Here is a 19,078-nt window from a genome sequence, read left to right as displayed (position 1 = left end):
TTTTTAACCTTTCCTCATAGCCAGCGCCCTGGAGACTGAGCAACATCTTGTTGAAGCCACTGTCCTTGATGATTATGAACAATCTGTAATGACCACTGACATGGTCAAGATTGTTTGTGGATTTGTATCGTGCACAGGTAGATATTGCATGTATTTCATGTGCAGAGCACTGTGATTACAGACTTCTTCAACCTGTATTGTGGAAGGCTTGGATGAACCCAGTTGCTACTTGCACTGCTCACAACTTAAGCCTGGGTGCTCAGACAGAGGGGGATAAAACAACTTTACTCCACCCACTAGGTGTGTGATACAGCATTTCTATAGTGTACTTAAGATTTGCATGAGACTGGAAGACATCATACCAGAGGGGAGAGAATGGCTTAATGGTATTGTCATTGGACTGTTAATCCAGAAACCGAGATAATGTTCTGGGGACCCAGGTTTGAATCCCGCCACCGCAGAAGGTAGAATTTGAATTCAATAAATATCTGGAATTAAAAGTCTAATCATGACCATGAATCCATTGTCAACTGTTGGAAAAACTCAGTGGTTCACTCATGTCCTTTAGGGAAGGAAACTACCATCCTTACCTGTTCTGGCCCACATGTGACTCCAGATCCACAGCAATGTGGGTGACTCTTAACTGCCCTCTGGGCAATAAATGCTGCCTAGTCAGTGACCCCTTCATCTCATGAATAAATAAGGAAGGAAAATATAGATCACAATTATCACAATTGGACAGCATGGTGGCTCAGTGGTTAGCACTGCAATCTCACAGTGCCAGGGACCTGGTTTCGATTCCATCCTTGGGCGACTGTCTGTGTGGCGTTCGCTCGTTCTTCCTGTGTCTGCATGGGTTTCCTCCAGGTGCTGTGGTTCATCCCACAGTCCAAAGATGTGCAGGCTAAGTTGCCTGTAGTGTTCAGAGATGTGTAGATTAGGTGGGTTATCGGGGGATGGGTCTGAGTGGGATTCTCTGAGGATCAGTGTGGACTTGTTGGGCCAAAGGGCCTGTTTCCATACTGTAGGGATTCTATGATTCTGTGATCTATTATCAGAGTCAGTGATAACACAGTCAGATATCAGAGTTAGTAGCAGGCTCAGCCCAATCAAGGAGCCCATCCTGACCTCTATGTACCTTGCTTTCTTGCACTTTATGTTGAGCCATCAGTCTTGAGCATGCAGATTTTCCCACCAAATTCTTTCATTTACAACTTCATCCCCCAACATTACACCCTGAGCCCCAGTTATACAACTTAGTGACACCAACGATCATGCTTAATTGTGAAGCTGGTTGTGACAGACAATGACATCCAACACCACAAATACCACCTCAGTAACCCATATCCTCCAGTGCACTATAATCTTCGACCCCTGTATGTTGCATCCTGCCCTTTCAAAAATATTGTTCCTTCTGCATCCCAGTAATTACCTCCAATCCCCTTAACTTATCTTTCCAGTTTCTACCATGGCAGTTGCCCTTGATAACCCTCCTTGACTTTCATTGAGCAGTTGACTTGAACAGACACCCCTGAATGATGAGAGACTAGACTTTGACTGTTCTCTGTGCAGCTCCCAGACTGACTTCTTCAGTTGATTGCATTAGAGCTGCAGGACCGACTGGCTCACTCCTTCTTCTTCTGTAGTGATGTGAAGTCTTAAAGCAGATCGTTCTAAGCAGATGACTTACCCTGTCCAAGCCTCTAGACCAAGATTGGATGTTGTGCTTGACTAACTGTGGTAGGACCCCCTGACTGATGAGAGTGTTCCTTGATTTAACTGAGGACTACTCTTCTAAGATTTGAAGACATGGCCATTTGGTTAAAGCGTTTTGAGGTATGTTTGCATATGCTGAATGTATGACGTTGACATAGCCCAACAGCAACATGTCCACCTCTTGACTGATCACTGACAACGACGATGAGCTTTGTGACTGTGTTAAACAGCAAGGCAAAGTAGAAGTACTGTGGCCCAAATTCAGAATGAGGTGGTAAAGTATAAAAAGGCAAGGCAAAGAAGGCAGCGGTGTTTTGAGCATCCAAGTAGACACAAATTGAGTGAGTGCTAAGAGACCAAGTGAGTGATCTCCTGAGGTGTACACTGGTCTAGTCAGTGAGCTGGGTGTTGTTACTGTGGGCAAAGTGGGCTGACAGCAACATTACAATACACAGTGCTGGTATTGTCCAAAGTGCAGTATAGAAGTGGAGATCTGCGTTCCAAGTGTCTTGGAGATGTGGCAGGATGATTTGGTAAGGGCTTTACTTGTCTGATGCCAGCTACCTTGGATGGGGTGTGGGAGCACGGGTATAGAGCATACACTGAGATGATAGTGAGTGCTGTCCTTGATAGAGGCTTGGAGAAGCAAATGGTGAGTTTGAGCTGCCCAGTACCCACTTTGCCTTTCATGTCAGGAATTGTCTCTGTCTAGTTTCTATCCATTGTTAGGGTGAATAGTAAATTGCATATCAATCAGGCAAGATCAAATTGTAATGACATGTAAATACATGCAAATGGGACTTTCACTGCCAGCTAGTGAGATTCTCAACTCTCAGTTCTAAACTTATTACAGGATCTGACTATTTTCTTGATGTTGAAAATCTCTTTTCACATATCTCACATTATTTTCCCAACTGCCATGCTGCTGCTCACATGGTTAAGGGACTGGGAAAATTCAACTGGAAATATTCACTAGTATGAGATCTCTGTATTCCTGAAATGATTTTTTCACTTTATTTACCTTTTAGATCCAATATGTATATTTTAGAATAGCAAAATATAATTTAAAATTCAGTTGGTGTCCATTTGAAACTGATGTGATTTTAATGTCGGCTCAGTCTATTGAAGGATAAAAGGCCTGGGAAAAGGTTTATGCAGTGTTAAATAAAACAAGTATCAACTGAGTTTTGTTTAGATATTACTTCATTGTTTTGTTTTGTTCATTAAAGAATGCGTGACACAGCAATTATGTGTTGTATTGGGACAAAATAGTACAATGATATAAAACTTCGCTTTATCCCCTTTTAAACTGGTGTTTAAAAGATTGGGCAAAATGACTTCACACACACAATGAGGCTTGTATGAATACAGCTGTGATGTTAAAAAGGTTTATTTTTTTTAAAAAAATCTTGTCTCCTGGTTACTGTCACTTTTAATTGTCAACTTCCTCAGTCACTATTCTTCCTCAAAAGCCACTTTAAGTGCTGTGTGCTTGCAAGATGAAAGCAGGATTTGCATTGCAATGAGTTTTTATGTGATGCTGAATAGACATATATAAATGAGATTGGATTTACTGTATTTTTTTTCTCCCGCGGGCCTACTGTGATGGTCCTGAGTGCCTGCCTATAGCAGACTGGACTGTGAGAATTTTGCATGGATTTTTGTCTGTGTATCCTGAATGTGGCAGCCTTGGAGGTCTTCTTCCGGATTTAATCAGCTGCTCCTCATATTGCACAGCTCCAACAGCATGCTGTCGACCTGGAGAATTGCCTCTTTGTGCACTGTTCGACGTCTCCCTTCAAAGTGTGTGAAAAGATCAGTCTCATTTTATTCTAATCTGACTTCACTCCCATTCAGAGCCCGACAAAGTGCCAGGCTGTGTGCCTTGGAATTGTGCAGCCATCCTAAAAAATTTTGACATCCTTTAATGAGGCAGAATGTTCATTGTGTGAGTTTATCTCACTGTCTCTCAGTTGACTGGCCCTTTTTAACCTCAACCATATTAATGTCTACATCACTTGAGCCAATTACTTAATGCCCTGTTGTACCTTTATGGGGGTGATTCACCCGCCTGAAAAGGAAATTGAACTATATCATTCGTCTTCTGCCTTTTTCAGAGGTAAGCATGGGGTTGGACGGATAGACATCGTGGAGAATCGTTTCATTGGCATGAAATCGCGTGGTAAGGGACTCCTCATGTGCTTTATTTAATATTTTTAAATCCATTTCAGTACTGTATTTTAAATAGCAGTCAAGTTGATACATCAATGTTTTCCGATGTTGTGACAGGCTTTGTCTGCCTGCAACATCCAGAGATTGATTTATCAATCAAATGGTGCCATATTTACCTGCAGGTATGCATTTAAATGAAAACATGAATGAGCAATCTACAGAAAATTCCACAGAATATTGAAGTTTGTCTTTCTGTTTCCTTAAAATGTTTCAAATGGATTGCTTTAAATGCACCAAATGATAATGGCCTGTGATCAGACTGTATTCCTTCACTTCTGCATTGCATTGATTCAATTTGGAAAAATTATCTTGCTATCAAGGAAGTACTGTTCCAACTATGCTTTACAGGTAAAGCCTGATTAAGCACCTATTCTCTGCTTTAGTTTACAATTGAAATTTGCTTAAACTCCACATTCTCCCCACCAATCCTTTTTGGTATTGACTGATCTGTGAGTTAGGTTGCTCAAACAATCAGAGTATAGTCTAAATTGCCTGTTTTCTTTAAAATTAGTTAGGACAAGAATTTATTAAAGATTATTTAAAGAGCTCCACAACTAATGACTTCATGTAGTGCAAGGTAGAATACTGAAATAGAAGGTCACAATGATTGTCAACATGGTGAGAATGAATTACCTATCTATGGCATACCATCCAGAATGATGCTAACTGACAGCCACCCACTTCCTATTTGAAGAAACAAGCTAAGCTGTGCCTCTCATTTGTGTTCTACCAACAAAATTTACAACAACATTGGTGTAAACCGTCAAGCAGATAGACTACCCAAAAGCCAGGATGATGCATGGCTTGTGGAAACCAATGACCTTAGAGTAGACAAAATACCTTCATTTTTAAAGAAAATAGCCCTGTAAATTTCCACTTGCACTCTATTATGAAGGTTGAATACTTATTTCAGTTTAATTCAACAGATGGTGATCATTCTTCAGTATTGCAACCATACATCTGTTCTTCAGTTTCAAGTCTTGATGTTTAGTACCTGCAGGTTAATTGACTACTGGGGCCATCATATGTCAACTTATTTCCCCTTTTTTTTGAGATTCATGCGCATGCACTACCAGCAGAGGTCACTGGTCTGCAATAAACAACAGAATTCCAAACTGATTGGGTTTTTTTTCCCTCATTAACTACCCTCCAACACATACCCCCCCCCCCCCCCTCCCAACAAAGGCTTAGGAACCCTGAAGTCAGTTGCACCTATTACATGATAGAATATGAGACTTTTCTGAATCATAGAGATGAGATGCTCCATTGGATATACCCACAGACTCGTCATTGGAATTTTGTAATGATTTAAGGGAAGTAAAATCCAACCTCAGAAAATGGATCAGCTATATCCAAATGACAGTTGCTCTTGACCAGAAATATATTTAGTGAGAATGGTCATTAATTGGTTTAAATTAAACTGGTAAGGCATCTGATTTCATCAGAAATTTTATGCACTACGAAATGGAACTCCATCTCAGCAACTACGCCATGCCCTTTCAGTGAGGTGACTGTTAGTGTCTACAAAGGTATATGAGTGCTCATGTATGATTGGAGCGTCTACTCTGGATAACATCCCATAAACATTTACCATTTTTTGCCGATGGAAAGCAATCTCCAAGAATGAGAAAAAGACAAACATTTCCTACTGGTCTTTCTGATTTAAGAAAACTGGGGATTGATAATCACCTGCCAAGCTTCAAAAATATGACAAATTTGACTTTAAGGTGTGCAAAAGAGGAGCTAGACTGTTAATAATCAGGAAGTGTAATTCATCCTTGTGATTTCAAAGGAAGACCATTCCATTTTAGGAGCAGAATACTGCTTGGAGCCTTGCGCTGTTTAATGATTTGATTCTTAACATTCCCCTCAGACTGGTTGTGAACACTGGCACAGACAACCCTTCAATTTCTAAGATTAAGCAACTTAATTACATGTCTAGGCCATGATGACAGGGGATGAAACTGAAGTCAGAAGTGTTTAAAGTTGATGAAAAGGAGAGGTAAGCCGCTGGTACTTAAAGTTCATTAGATGCCAGGACCAGATGAGTTGCATCCAAGAATGTTGAAGGAAGTGAGAGAGGGGAAATTGCAGAAGGGCTGATAACTTTTCAATCTTCCCTGGATTCAGGGGGCTCCTGGAGAATTGCACGCATTACGCTGTTATTAAAGTAAGGTTGTAAAGATAAATCCATCAGTTACAGTCCTGTTATTTTAACTTTGGTGGGAAACTGCTAGCATCAATTATTTGAGATAGAATTAATAGTTACATGGGAAAATAAGAGTTACTTATGAAAAGCCAATATGGATTTGTTCAGGGAAAGTTGTGTCTGACTATTTTGCTGGAATCTTTTGAAGAGGTAATAGAGAGGATTAATGAGGGCAGTGCTGTTGATGTGGTGTACGTAGATTTCCAAAAACCAATGAATACAGTGCCACACAATAGCCTCCAGGTAGAAGTTATAGCCAAAACAGTAAAAGGGATAGTGGAAAATTAGTTGAGTTATCTGAGCAATAGGAAACAAAGATTTATGGTTAATTGGTATTTTTCGGGATGCAAGATTTGTAATGGTACTCCTTGGGGTCAGCATTGGTATATTTGCTCTTCCTGATCTTAAAAAAAATCCGGTAGATCTTAGTTTATTGAGAACAATTTCCAAATTTATGAATGACATAAAACTTGAAAGCATTATAAACTGTGGGAGGGACTGTGTAGAATTCCAAAACTGCATAGACAGGTTGGTAGGGTGGGCAGGCAGTTAACAGATGAAGTTCAATGTGGAGAAGTGAGACATGATACACTTTGGTACAAAGAAAAAAAAGGCAGTATAGAATAAAGTGAGTTTTTACCCTTTATTCTTTACAATCTTTCCACATTCTGGCCATGGTGTTCATGAATATCAATTGGCAACAAAAAGGCATGACCAGTACTCCCTCATCTCCATTCACATGGATAAGGAGAACGTCACGTTCGATTAGGACAACGTCAGGATCCTAGGACAGGCCAAACAGAGCCAAGCACGGGAATTTCTAGAGGCTTGGTTCTCCACCAAGAAGGCCATCAATAAACGTAGAATTAGACCCTATATATACACGACTGTGAAGAAAACCCAATGAAGTAACAGATTCCAACGGATCCCAGGGTTTAAATACCAGGTGGGAAATTACAACAGCGCTTCTTTGGAGGCTGCACTGATGATGTCACCCAGCAGGATAATGAAACATCTACGAGCTAATAAATCAGCTCAGTGAGTGAACCAACCACAGCCGAGTATAAATCTACTCAAGAACCTTAAATATTGAGACTGGTTTTCCTTGGAGGGTAGAAAGCTAAGAGGATATTTTCTAGGATTTGTCAAGATAGTGACAGGCCTGAACAGAACAAAAGAGGGAGAAATTGTTTGTGCTTGTAAAAGCATTGAGAACCAAGGGGCACAGATCTAAAATGTTTTGCAAAAGAAGCAGATGTAAGTTGTGACTTCTTCATACGGCAAGTAGGATATAAAATGCACTCGCAAACAACACAAAAACAGAAGTTAATGGTAAAGCTCAGCAAGTATGGCAACATTGTGAAGAAGAAAATCAGAGTTAGCGTTTCAGGTCTGGTGTCCCTTCCTCAGAACTTTAAAATGTGATACAGCTGTGGAAATGAGTTTTTGCAAATAATTGATCAAACGTGGAATAATTGGTCAAAGATGGAATGGAAATCCTGTCGGATGGAGGAGTGGAACTTCAGGTTTGGCATGCCTAGAAGAGAAGTGGCAGTGAATTAAATATTAAATAAAAACAGAACTGTGGATGCTGTAAATCAGGACCAAAAATGGAAGTTCCTGGAAAAGCTCAACAGGTTTGGCAGCAACTGTGGATAAAAAAAATCAGTTACGTTTTGGGTCCAGTGACCCTTCCTCAGAACTGCCTGGAAGTGTGATGGAAGCAGGCTCAATTGAGGTAATGAAGCCATTGTTCCTATTCAAATAATCACTTTTATGTGTAAGGATATGTGTAAAAAGCAGGAGACACACAATATGGCAAAATGTTCAGAGGACTGGTGTAGCCATGATGGACTGAATGGCCTCCTGCACTGTGACAGTTCTGTGATACTTCTGTACCATTCTTAAATTTTAAAAGTGAGGTTAAAATGTAATCATCTCATACAACTTTTTAGTTTGCATTTCACTTGTTTGTTTGGCTGTATTAGAATTTTCCAACTACTTCAAAGCCAAAAAAAGTGCATCTCATCAGACTGTACTTAGTCCAACAAATCATTGAATTTTGTGGTTAAGCAAGCAATAATGGGTATATTTTTGTAAAAGAGACAAGAAGTTTGAATCAGGAAATGTCCTGACTTGACATATCTGTATCAATGACCCCCAGATTCACTGTTTTTCTTGCTTCCCAGCCCCCTCCATGCACCCTCACTCAGTATACAATGAATGGAACCAATGAGTCATATAATAACAATGAAATGCTCATGAGAAAACATTCAATCAGAAATCTGTTCTGAAAATCATTTTTAGCTTGAAGAAATGTACTACTCTTGAAACCTGATAGAACTGGTAGGTACTGCATTTCATAATTTCCATGATGTAGGAGTGCTGGTGTTTGGACCGGGGTGGGTAAGGTCAGAAATCACATGACAGCAGGTTATAGTACAACAGATTTATTTGAAAACACAAGCTTTTGGAGCTTTGCTCCTTCTTCAGGTGTTAGTGCGGGAGGTAGCATCCAACGCAGAATTTGTAAGTAAAAGATCAAAGCATCATGTCACTGATGAGGATGTATTAAACAAACCAAAGATTCTACTAAACTTGTCTTCAATTAGAAGGTTTTAGTTGATTCAAGTGTATAAGTAAATCCCCAAATTCCTTTCAAGTTATTATCCTGAGAGAACTGAAGGTTTTATCAGTGGCGAGGAGGTGACATTTTAGGTCAATGCACGTTAGGTGTGAGGCCTTGCCTAGGATCTGTGTTGTGGCCGGGCTGAGGCTGAAAACCAGGTTCAGTACCCATGAAGACTGCCTCACGTCAGGATCGTGGGTTCGTGTTGCACTGTCCGCACACGCACACACGCGCACACACACAATTTACAGATAGTCCGTCAATGTGGTGTTTTATAAATTCCTACTTTAGAAATGAAACCAGTCTGACTCCAAACCAAGACACAAACAGATTCTAAACAAGGCCTCACACCTAATATGCATTGTCTGACTAAAAGTGTCACCTCTTCTTTACATCGATAAAACCTTTAGTTCTCTCAGCACAGTGACTTGAAAGGAATTCAGGTATTTACTTACGTTCTAATCAATTAAAACCTTCTAAACTGATTAAAGATTTAACAGCATCTTAGGTTTGTTTAATATATCCTCATCAGTGGTGTGACCCTTTGATCTCTTACTTAAAAATTTTGTGCTAGATACTACCTCTCTCACTAATATCTGAAGAAGGAGCAAAGCTCAGAAAGCTTGTGTTTTCAAATAAATATGTTGAACCTGGTGTCATGTGATTTCTGACCCTTTTATATTTTCAATATGGAAAGCTTAATCCTGCTTCATACTGCTTAGTATGTCCACCTAACACTCACTTGTTTGATATTTTTTAAATGCACAATATATTCTAACCACATATGAATGTCAATCAAAGTTAACACTCCAGACTTTGCAAACTGATTCCACCTGAGCTAATCCATTTGAGAGTCCTGGAACTCAGTCAAGTTCTAAAGTCATAGAGTAATACAGCATGGAAACAGGTCCTTCAGCCCAAACTGGTCCATACCCACCATGGTACCTGCTCAGCTAGTTATAATTGCCTGCATTTGGTCCATATTCCTCTCTACCTTCCCATCCATGTACCGATCCAAATGTTTTTTTAAATGTTGCTATTATACCTGCCTTAACCACTTTCTCTGGCAGCCCATTCCATATATGCAGCACTCTCAGCGTGAAGAGGTTGCTCCTCAGGCCCTTTTTAAAATCTTTCCCCTCTTACCTGAAACCGATGCCCTCTGCCCTCTGGTTTTCAATCCCTCATTCCTAGTAGAAAGACTATATGCATTCATCCTTTCTATGCCCGTCATGATTTTATACACCACAATAACTTCATACCTCATTCTCCCACGATCCAAGGAATAAAATCCTATCCTGGCCAACCTCTCCTTTTGTAGGTCAGGCCTACTAGTCCTGGCAACATCCTCATAAATCTTTGCACACTTTCTAGTTTAACTGTCTTTCCTATGACAGAGTGACTGAAACCGTACACAATATTCCAAGTGGGGCCTCACCAACGACTTTTACAACAGTAACATAATATCCCCACTCCTATACCCAGTGCCTCGATCGATGAAGGCCTGCGAGCTAAATGCCATCTTCATCATCCTGTATACCTGTGGCGCCACTTTCAACAAACCATGTACTTGTACTCCTAGGTCCCTCTGTTCCACAGCATTCCTCAGGACCTTACCATTTACTGGAAAGTCCTACCTTGGTTTGACTTTACAAAGTGCTAAACCTCACACACATCTGTATTGAATTGCATTTGTCAATCCTCAGCCCACTTTACTATCTAATCAAGGCCCCTCTGTAATTTTTGATAACCTTCTTTGCCATCAATGATACCCCTTAATTTTGTATCATTTAGAAACTTACTAATCATGCCTTGTACATTCACATCCAGATCATTTATATAAATAACAGATAACAAAGTTCCCAGCACTGACCCCTGTGGCACACACCACTAGTCACAGACCTCCATTACAAGAGACAACCTTCAACCAGCACTCTCTGCTTCCTACTATTGAGCCAATTCTGAACCTGATTAGTTATCTCTCCCTGAATCCCATGTGATCTAGCCTTCATGATTAGCCTGCCATGTGAGACCTTGTCAAAGACCTTACTAAAGTCCATACAGAGAACATTCACTGCCCTACTTTCATCTGTCCTCTTGAAAAAAAACTAAAAGATTTGTCAGACGTGATTTTCTCTGCACAAGTCCATGCTGACTATTCTTAATCAGACCTTCACTATCCAAATGTTGGGTGATCCTGTCCCTCAATATCCTCTCCAATAACCTGCCTACCACTGCAGTCAGGCTCGCTGGCCTATACTTCCCTGGCTTGTCTTTGCTACCTTTCTTAAACAATAGAACAACATTAACTACCCTCCAGTCTTCTGGAACTTCACCAGCGGCTAAGGATGAAGCAAAAATCTCTGCAAGGGCACTGCAATTTCTTCCCTAGCCTCTCACAACGTCCAAGGATGGATTTGATCAGGCCCAGGGGAATTATCCACTGTTACACAATTTAAGGCTACAAACACCTCTTCCCTGGTAATACGTATGTGGTCCAAAGCATCCCCACTTGTTTCCCTTATTTCCTTAGCAGCCATGGTTCTCTCCTTGGTAAACACTGAAGAGAAATATTCATTAAAAATCTCCCCCATCTCCAGTGGCTCATCACACAGACTGCCATGCTAATCTTTAAGGGGACTTATTCTGTCCCTAGCCACCCTCTTACTCTTCATTTAGATATAGAACCTGTTGGGATTATCTTTAACCTTATCCGTCAAATCCATCCTACACCCTCTTTTTGCTCTTCTGATTTTCCTGCTAAGTGTGCTCCTACACTTTTTATAGTCATCTAGGGATTCACTTGAGCCCGATAGCTTAAACCCAGTGTATGCTTTTGTGTATGTATTCATGACATGATCATCTGGAGAGACAATTATACTACCATCTGTTTCTGTTGTTACAGTTCGCAGAATAAGTTGCCCTTTCTTTGCCCTGTCTTCCGCCCTGTATCTGTATGTTTATTTGGACAAGATTAAGTTTGCACGAAAACCAATCAACAACTCCATATTTCAAAAGATTCCTGAATTCGGAGTATACTCATGACTATTCTTTGGGGCATGAACCAAGTCTCCTTGAAGCTAGCCCAAATCCATGAAAATTGTGAAAGTGGTCTGATATACCTATCCCTGCCTATGGACCTGTCCTGTTTAAAAGTGCAAGATGGCTGTCTGCACCCATATCTCTTATTGGAAAAAAAATTGCTTGTGCTGGGTATCCAGGAATCATGTTCCATACAACACTTTTTAAAGATTTGTAGAGTCAGCCCAACTCTATAAGAATTCAATCCAATGTATCTTTCAGTAGGCTGCAAGGTTGTCTGATCTGCTGCTCTTATTTCAGACAGAGTGTGAGCTATCAGTGTGACCTTCCTCTCTATTTTTATCCAAACCGTGAATAAGTGGAAAACAGAAAAAAAATCCTAAAATCTGTGATTTAAAGTAAGTCAGAAAATGGAGGAAAATACTTGAGGACTTGTCAGTAAAGATCTAAGACCACTTAACTGTCTAAGCATTTTATATTCCTGAAATATTAGCTTGTTTAGTTTTTCTTTTTAAGTATTTGCAGATCTGCAATGTATTTCTAGAAATTTGTTTGATTTACAGTGTCTATTTTGAGTCTCCGTCTTGTAATCAGATGTAATTAATCTTTTTTTTCTCGACTTAACTCATCCAGATATGTGTTAGCAGACATCATACATTTTAATGTTTGAGTAAGTGCATGATGTTGGTTAACTGATTATATAGAGAATAATACTGCCTTAAGGAAGCTTTTACATGGCCATATGCATTATGTGTACCATCATAGGCTGATACAATGATACAATGTTGACATCACTGATACTTGTCCCCTCTCTGCATTGTGTATAATGGTAAGGGAGCTAGCGATGAACACTGAACAATGATTCTGGAAAACTATTACATCAAATATATTTAAAGTATTTACATTTTTATAATACTTAATTATTTTGAAACTATGAATTAATTTAAAGTTTTAGCAAAGATCTGTAGCTTGGATTGTGGATGAGTTTGTTGACTTGCTCACCGAGCTGGCTTGTTTTTGTTCAAATGTTTTGTCACCACGCTAGGTGCCATCATCAGTGGAGCCTCCAAATGAAGCGATGTTATTCTACTCCACTTGGAATTTATACTGTCCGGTCCGCTATGGCGTATGTCATTTCTGATTTTGATCTGTATGAGTTAATATTTGAGGTCCAATTCTATGTTTGTTGATTGAAGTATGGGTGGAGAACCATGTCTCTAGGAATTCCCATCATGTCTATGTATGGCTTGGGTTACTGTGGTTACTTTAAACCAGGTACTGCCCCGCAGTGTGAAATACGGCCCTGCGCTCAGCAATGCACAGGCTTGGTAGCCCAAGCCAAACATAGACACAATGGGAATTCCTAGAGGCAATGACAGTACTCACCATAACAGACCGGACGGTATAAATTCCAAGTGTAGTAGAATAACATCGCTTCCTGAAGCTGTACTGATGATGTGACCTAGCATGATGATGAAACATCTGAACAAAAACAAGTGGAAGTTGGTGGCTATTTGTCAGTGCTTATTGCTAATATCAGGAAATAGATTAACAAATATTTACAGAAAAGGGAAAGGTTAATAAATAAAAAGAAATTGCTGCAGCATTCTAACAAGAGGAAAGAAATTGAACGTGAATCACACGAGGGGAAGCTAAATCTAACAGACCCATTTGGACTTAATATTGAGTGCAAACAGACCTCAGTTTTGATGTTGTAAGGCCCTTACCACGATGTGGAAGTCACTAATTGATGAAGTAGATTTAAATACTCTGAGTGTGGATAAGGTTATGTATTATCATCTGAGATTTTTCCAGTCCCTGCTTTTCAGCACAATAAGAACAGTCTCATACTGTCAACCTACAAACATTCAAAATAGGAGCGTAAGTGGAACATCTGGCCTATCAAGCATTTTCCACCATTCAATGACATAATGGTTGATCTGCTTGTGCTTTTGGTTCCATATTTCCAACTGTCCTCAATAATCTTTGATCCCTCTACTTGACAAGAATCAATACACCTCTACCTTAAAATGTTAATAACCTTCCTTCTCCACCTTTTGGGACAGAGAGTTTCATAGTTGCACAAAAGGTTTCTCCTCATTTGCCCTGAAAGGGCAGCCCTTAATTTTGAAACAGTGCCCCAATCTGGATTGACCCACAAGAGGAAACATTCTTTCTACATTCACCTTGCCAAGTCCCTTCAGGACCTTATACACTTCAATCAAGTCACTCCTTGAAAACCAAAATCCTTCTGTACCTTGGAATTCTGTCGTTTTCTATTTGTATAATTTTCTTCATTTTCATCCTTCCTGCCGAAGTGAACAGGTTCACGTTTTCCCAAGTTATATTCCACTTGCCAGATTTTTGCCAATTGACTCAATCCTTTTGCATTCATCTGCAACTTCCATGTATCTTCTTCACAACATGCATTCTACCTATCTTGTTGTCATCTGTGAATTTAGTTACAAAGCCTTTGCTCCACTTATCTAAGTCATTGATATAAATTGTAAGAAGTTGACGCTTCAGCACAGCCTCCTCCACAACTCCTCTCATCACGTCTGGCCAATCAAACAAAAACTCATTTATGCATACTATCTGTTTTCTGCCAGCACCCAATCCTCTCTCTATGCTGATATGGTACACTTCGTCCCATGTGTTTTTATTTTCCACAAAAACCTTTCAGCTTGCATCTTTAAAAAATGCCTTGTGGAAATCTAAGTACAGTATGCCTGCAGGCTCCACTTTATTCTCATCCTCTTTATTCAAAGAGCTCCTACAGTAAAATATGATTTTCCTTTGTCAAAGCCATACTGACTCTGCCTGATTACTCAGTGTCTTTAAATGCTCAACCATAATTGCTGTAATGTTTAATTCCAATGTATCTCCCATGACAAACATCAATCTGACTGGTCTGCAATTTAATGTTTTGTTCCTCCCTTCCGAATAGAGCAGTTATACATCAATAAGAATAAAATAAATCCCTCTGCTGGACGTTTCAATTGATACCCCATCTGGTGTAGGTTAGGAAAAGAATTTCCATTGGGTCATGCAGTTTCATTAGAGTTTTTATAGCTGTTTCCTCAGAGGGTATTATCATGCCATTATGAATGCTTGGCTAAGCAGGGATTTCTAGTTCACAGTTTGATAGACTCCTTCAGTAGACTCTTAGAAATCATACCAAAGACAGATTGACAATTGTAAGTTTGTTTTTTTGTAAGAGATCTATCACTTCAGATTTGAATGGGTTTCTTAAATGATGATAGTTTTTTTTTTAACACTGTCAGGTGTGTAGGAATTAGAACTAGATTGGATTGCTAAAAGTTTACTTTCTGCCATCTTCATATGCTCCTGAGATTTGCTTATGGTGACACAGAGTGATTGATTGGCGATGGGAATGAAAGGGGACAGGGGCTATGAATTAGTATGAAGATATTATTGGGGTATTGAAAAGGCACAGGAGTGAGTGTGGGATGTTAGAATGGAGGAGTCAAAGGACAGAGAAAGCATGTGTGAAGCTTGACAGCTAGAGTATATCTAAACCAACTGGAATTGGTCGTATCTCTAAACCAAATTGGGGGGACTTCTAACCAGTTGCCTTAGCACTTCTTCACACCTGTATCCACCAAAGCTTTGCTTCTGTAGTCAGTAGACCCAACCCAATCTGCCCTCACCTCCTGCAGCAAAAATTAGTCTAATGGATCACTTGAGACTGAAATGGATCTGCCAAGATGGGAAGTTTCCCAACTTGATCTACCTTCCACTGAAGCAAAAATCCAGCCCAAAGCGTTCGCTGGAATCCCCTCAACTTTTAATAAAGCTACATTATTTCCTTCAACACACATACACCTTCTGGAACACTGTGCCTCAATTGAAGTGAAAGTTTGCCTACTGGAATTTCAACTTCACAACCATACACTGTCCAGAATTATTGCAATTGAATACATTTTATGTTTCACAGAGAATTTTATTTAATCACCATTTGTTTCAAATGCATCAAAGGACTAAAAACATTACCCTTTGTTTTGTTTTCTGCAATTGGTTAAAACGCCATTAATATTGAATGATTTCAGATTTTATATTTGTTTGAAGTCATAGCGTGAGCATGTTTTTAAATTCCTAGGTATCTGTTCACATTTTTTATGAACCTACTGTAGATTTTAGTGTAATTCATGGGGGGAAAATGCACTGTAAAATCTGGTTTTGTGTATTATGACTATGTGCTTTCATTGGGAGCAGTACAAGTTTTAGAATCAAATAAATTTGTTCTTGGCCTCAGTATCCATTGGGTCTGATACTAGGCTACTGGAGGGCTTGGGAGTGTCTGTTTCTCGTCAGTGATTTGTGTTATCCACTTCTGGTTCAAGAAATATACTGCTGTCATTGAATTTCACAATTTCAGCTTTGAACAAAAAGCTGTTTCAATTTTCCATACTTTACAAATAGTACAGATACGAACACAGCACTTCTTGGCAGTGAATGAGGATTTGCAGCCAAAACATTAATGGAGGCCCAGCTGATGGGCACCAGACAGGAGCTGGAATTTTAATTTGTTGGCTTGTTTCAACAAACAAATGTGGTTTTAAACTGATAATAGCTGGGATCTTTTAATGTTGTTGTAAACAGCTGATAGAAGAAAACCTCAGTAAATTGTGGTTAATATTCAACCACTAATTAGTCTATCCTGTTGGTGGCATTTAATGTAAGCTCCATTGTGTCTCTCAATGTTTTTGATCATTCCATGACAGAATAGTTTGAAGACCAGTTGTATGAATTTCTCAGTGGAAATGATGTATGCTATTTGATTCCTATTAATACAGCAGGGAATGTTAACTTTTCATTAACACCAGTGCAGCTGTGCAGTGACATGTAGTGAACCAGTTGAACTGTAATGGTTACCTTATCCGTTATTAAAATGTCACATGTCTATAAGACATCCACAATTATAAATTTCATTTCTGTGTAAAGTAACCTCCATAATAGCTTCCATTAGGTTGCAAGGCAGACATCTCTTCATAAATTTTCTTTTCAGGTAATGTGTCAGGTGAGTCAATTGAGAAGAAACATAGATGTTACGTTATTGGTATGCATTGGTCCATGGTGCAGAACAGTTAGCGGGGTCTTCAATCTGCTCAACTTAGATTTACTGGTTGAATTTTCCCCATAGTAGTGGGAAGCTCAGATCACAGTCAAATATGGGTCCTGACCCTACAACTTTCATTAAGACCAGCAGCAGCACAACTTCATGAAGCAGGTTCCTAAGTGGATCTCTCGGCACCTGCCATCCAATTAAGGTGAGTGGGCCTCCTAAATTGAAATTCAGAGGACTCCAAGCACTGGCCATTCAGTAAACCATTGGGAGCAACAGGCACTACTGAGGATAGAAAAGTAAGTGCAGGGAGTTCTTAGAAACCTGCTATAAATTTAAAACTGAAGAAAGCCTACTGGAATGGTGTGGCCGTGGCCGTGGTTGTGGCCTTTTCATACTGTACCTCGTAAGTTGGGCCAGTGAGAGGAATCATGCATGGCTGTCCAACCTTCTGCTGGAAGACCTCGCCACATTTCTAGTTTCTGGCCTCAGCAGATGTTTGATCCAGTGACAGGAAAATGCTGGTAGGTTTGGGAAATGGCCCTTAAGAGTAACCTTAATTGGCTGCTTGCCTCGGTGGAAGAAATTACCAATCCCCATGTCAGCCTGTCACTGGGAAACTTTCCCAGAGGCAGGATAGACCAGAGAGCTGTTCCAAGTCCCTGTTTGTCTGAGTGCCACGTGCCTCCAAATGTGTCTGCACTCACTTCATGGCAACATTCATCTCAATATTTCTTTAATAATTTATATATGTAGGAAGAAATATTTGTTGAAATTTAGGGCTCAGGCAGTTGGGCATGAGAAATAGCCCCAGTGTGCTAGTTCCCAGTTCATACCAGCCCTGGATGGGGTGTAGTAAGATTACCTGACCATTAGATTTGAAACGTTTGATTTGGTTCGTTGCCAGGCCTGCTGAGTTTCTCCAGCATTTCCTGTTTTTGTTTCAGATCTTCAGCATCCATTATACTTTGCTTTCAATTTACTGCTTGTTAGGAACCTATTGAGACCAAGTAAAGGAAGCACACTGAATGTTGCAGACTGGGGAACAGCTGCAGAAAGCCTGGAAGCCCTTATAATGGATCTCATGCCCTCACTATAATGGTGAATTGGCTACAAAAACTGTGTCTTAACTATGTCGTAACTTAATGTCTTAACTTCAAAAAATTTAGCGAGTTGCCTGTGTTCTTTCCCTGAAGGCAAATCCTACACAAAATGCTGCAAGTTCAATCATTATTGGGACGAGGCATTAAGTCCCAAACCCCCTTCAACTACTCAATGCTGTTGGCATCACTCTGATCCATGTCAGCCATTCAGCCCACTGACCTTCATTACTGAAGATTTCAGATTTGCTGAGCAAAGATGCATGTTCTAGTCCCATGCATGTTGTTTCCCATTGTGGAGAGTCTAGGACCACAGGGCAGGATCTCACAGTAAGGGATCACTCAGTTTTGATGAAGGTGAGAAGAATTTCTTCTCAGAGGGTAAGACCATAAGACATAGGAGCAGAAATTAGGCTATTTGGCCTGTTGAGACCGCGCTGCCATTCAATCATGGCTTATAAGTTCCTCAACTCCATTCTCCTGCTTTCTCCCCCTAACCCTTGATCCCCCTGATAATCAAGAACCTATCTATCTCAGCCTTAAATGTACTCAATGAATTGGCCTCTACGGCCTTCTCTAGCAGTGAATTCCATAGATTCACCACTTTTTTGCTGAAGAAGTTTCTCCTTATCCCCATTCTAAAAGGTTTTCTCTTTACTCTATGGTTGTGCCCTCGAGCCCAAGTCTGTCCAACCAATAGAAGCATCTTCCCAACATCCACTGAGTCCAGGCTATTCAGTATTCTGTAAGTTTCGATTAGATTCCCCCCCACCTTCTAAATTCCAATAAGTATAGTCCCAGAGCCCGCAAACATTCCTCATATGTTAAGCTTTTCATTCCTGGGGCTATTCTCGTGAACCTCCTGTGAACCTACTCCAGGGCCAATACATCCTTCCTGAGATATGGGGCCCAAAATCTGCACACAATACTCCCAATGTGGCCTGACCAGGGCCTTTATAAAGCCTTAGTAGTACATCTCTGCTTTTATATTCATTCCTCTCAAAATAAATGCCAACGTTGCATTTGCCTTCCTTACTCCTGACTCAACCTGCAAGTTTACCTTG

At 40.1% G+C, this 19,078-nt stretch overlaps 1 protein-coding gene across 2 annotated transcripts in view; it reads left to right on the top strand.

Moving 5' to 3' along the window:
• ass1 (argininosuccinate synthase 1) overlaps window positions 1-19,078 on the top strand; it is a 141,860-nt gene that overhangs the window by 83,901 nt on the left and 38,881 nt on the right. For both annotated transcript variants that reach the window (XM_048559123.2, XM_048559124.2), the window contains exon 11: window positions 3,834-3,898. In XM_048559123.2, the coding sequence (XP_048415080.1) occupies window positions 3,834-3,898 (65 nt within the window). The remainder of the gene's footprint in view (window positions 1-3,833; window positions 3,899-19,078) is intronic.

Source organism: Stegostoma tigrinum, chromosome 29 (genome assembly GCF_030684315.1).
Source record: "Stegostoma tigrinum isolate sSteTig4 chromosome 29, sSteTig4.hap1, whole genome shotgun sequence".
In the NCBI taxonomy this organism is placed as follows: Eukaryota; Metazoa; Chordata; class Chondrichthyes; order Orectolobiformes; family Stegostomatidae; genus Stegostoma; species Stegostoma tigrinum.
Note: the sequence above shows the minus strand (reverse complement) of the source record. Positions and strands in the feature narration are given on the sequence as shown.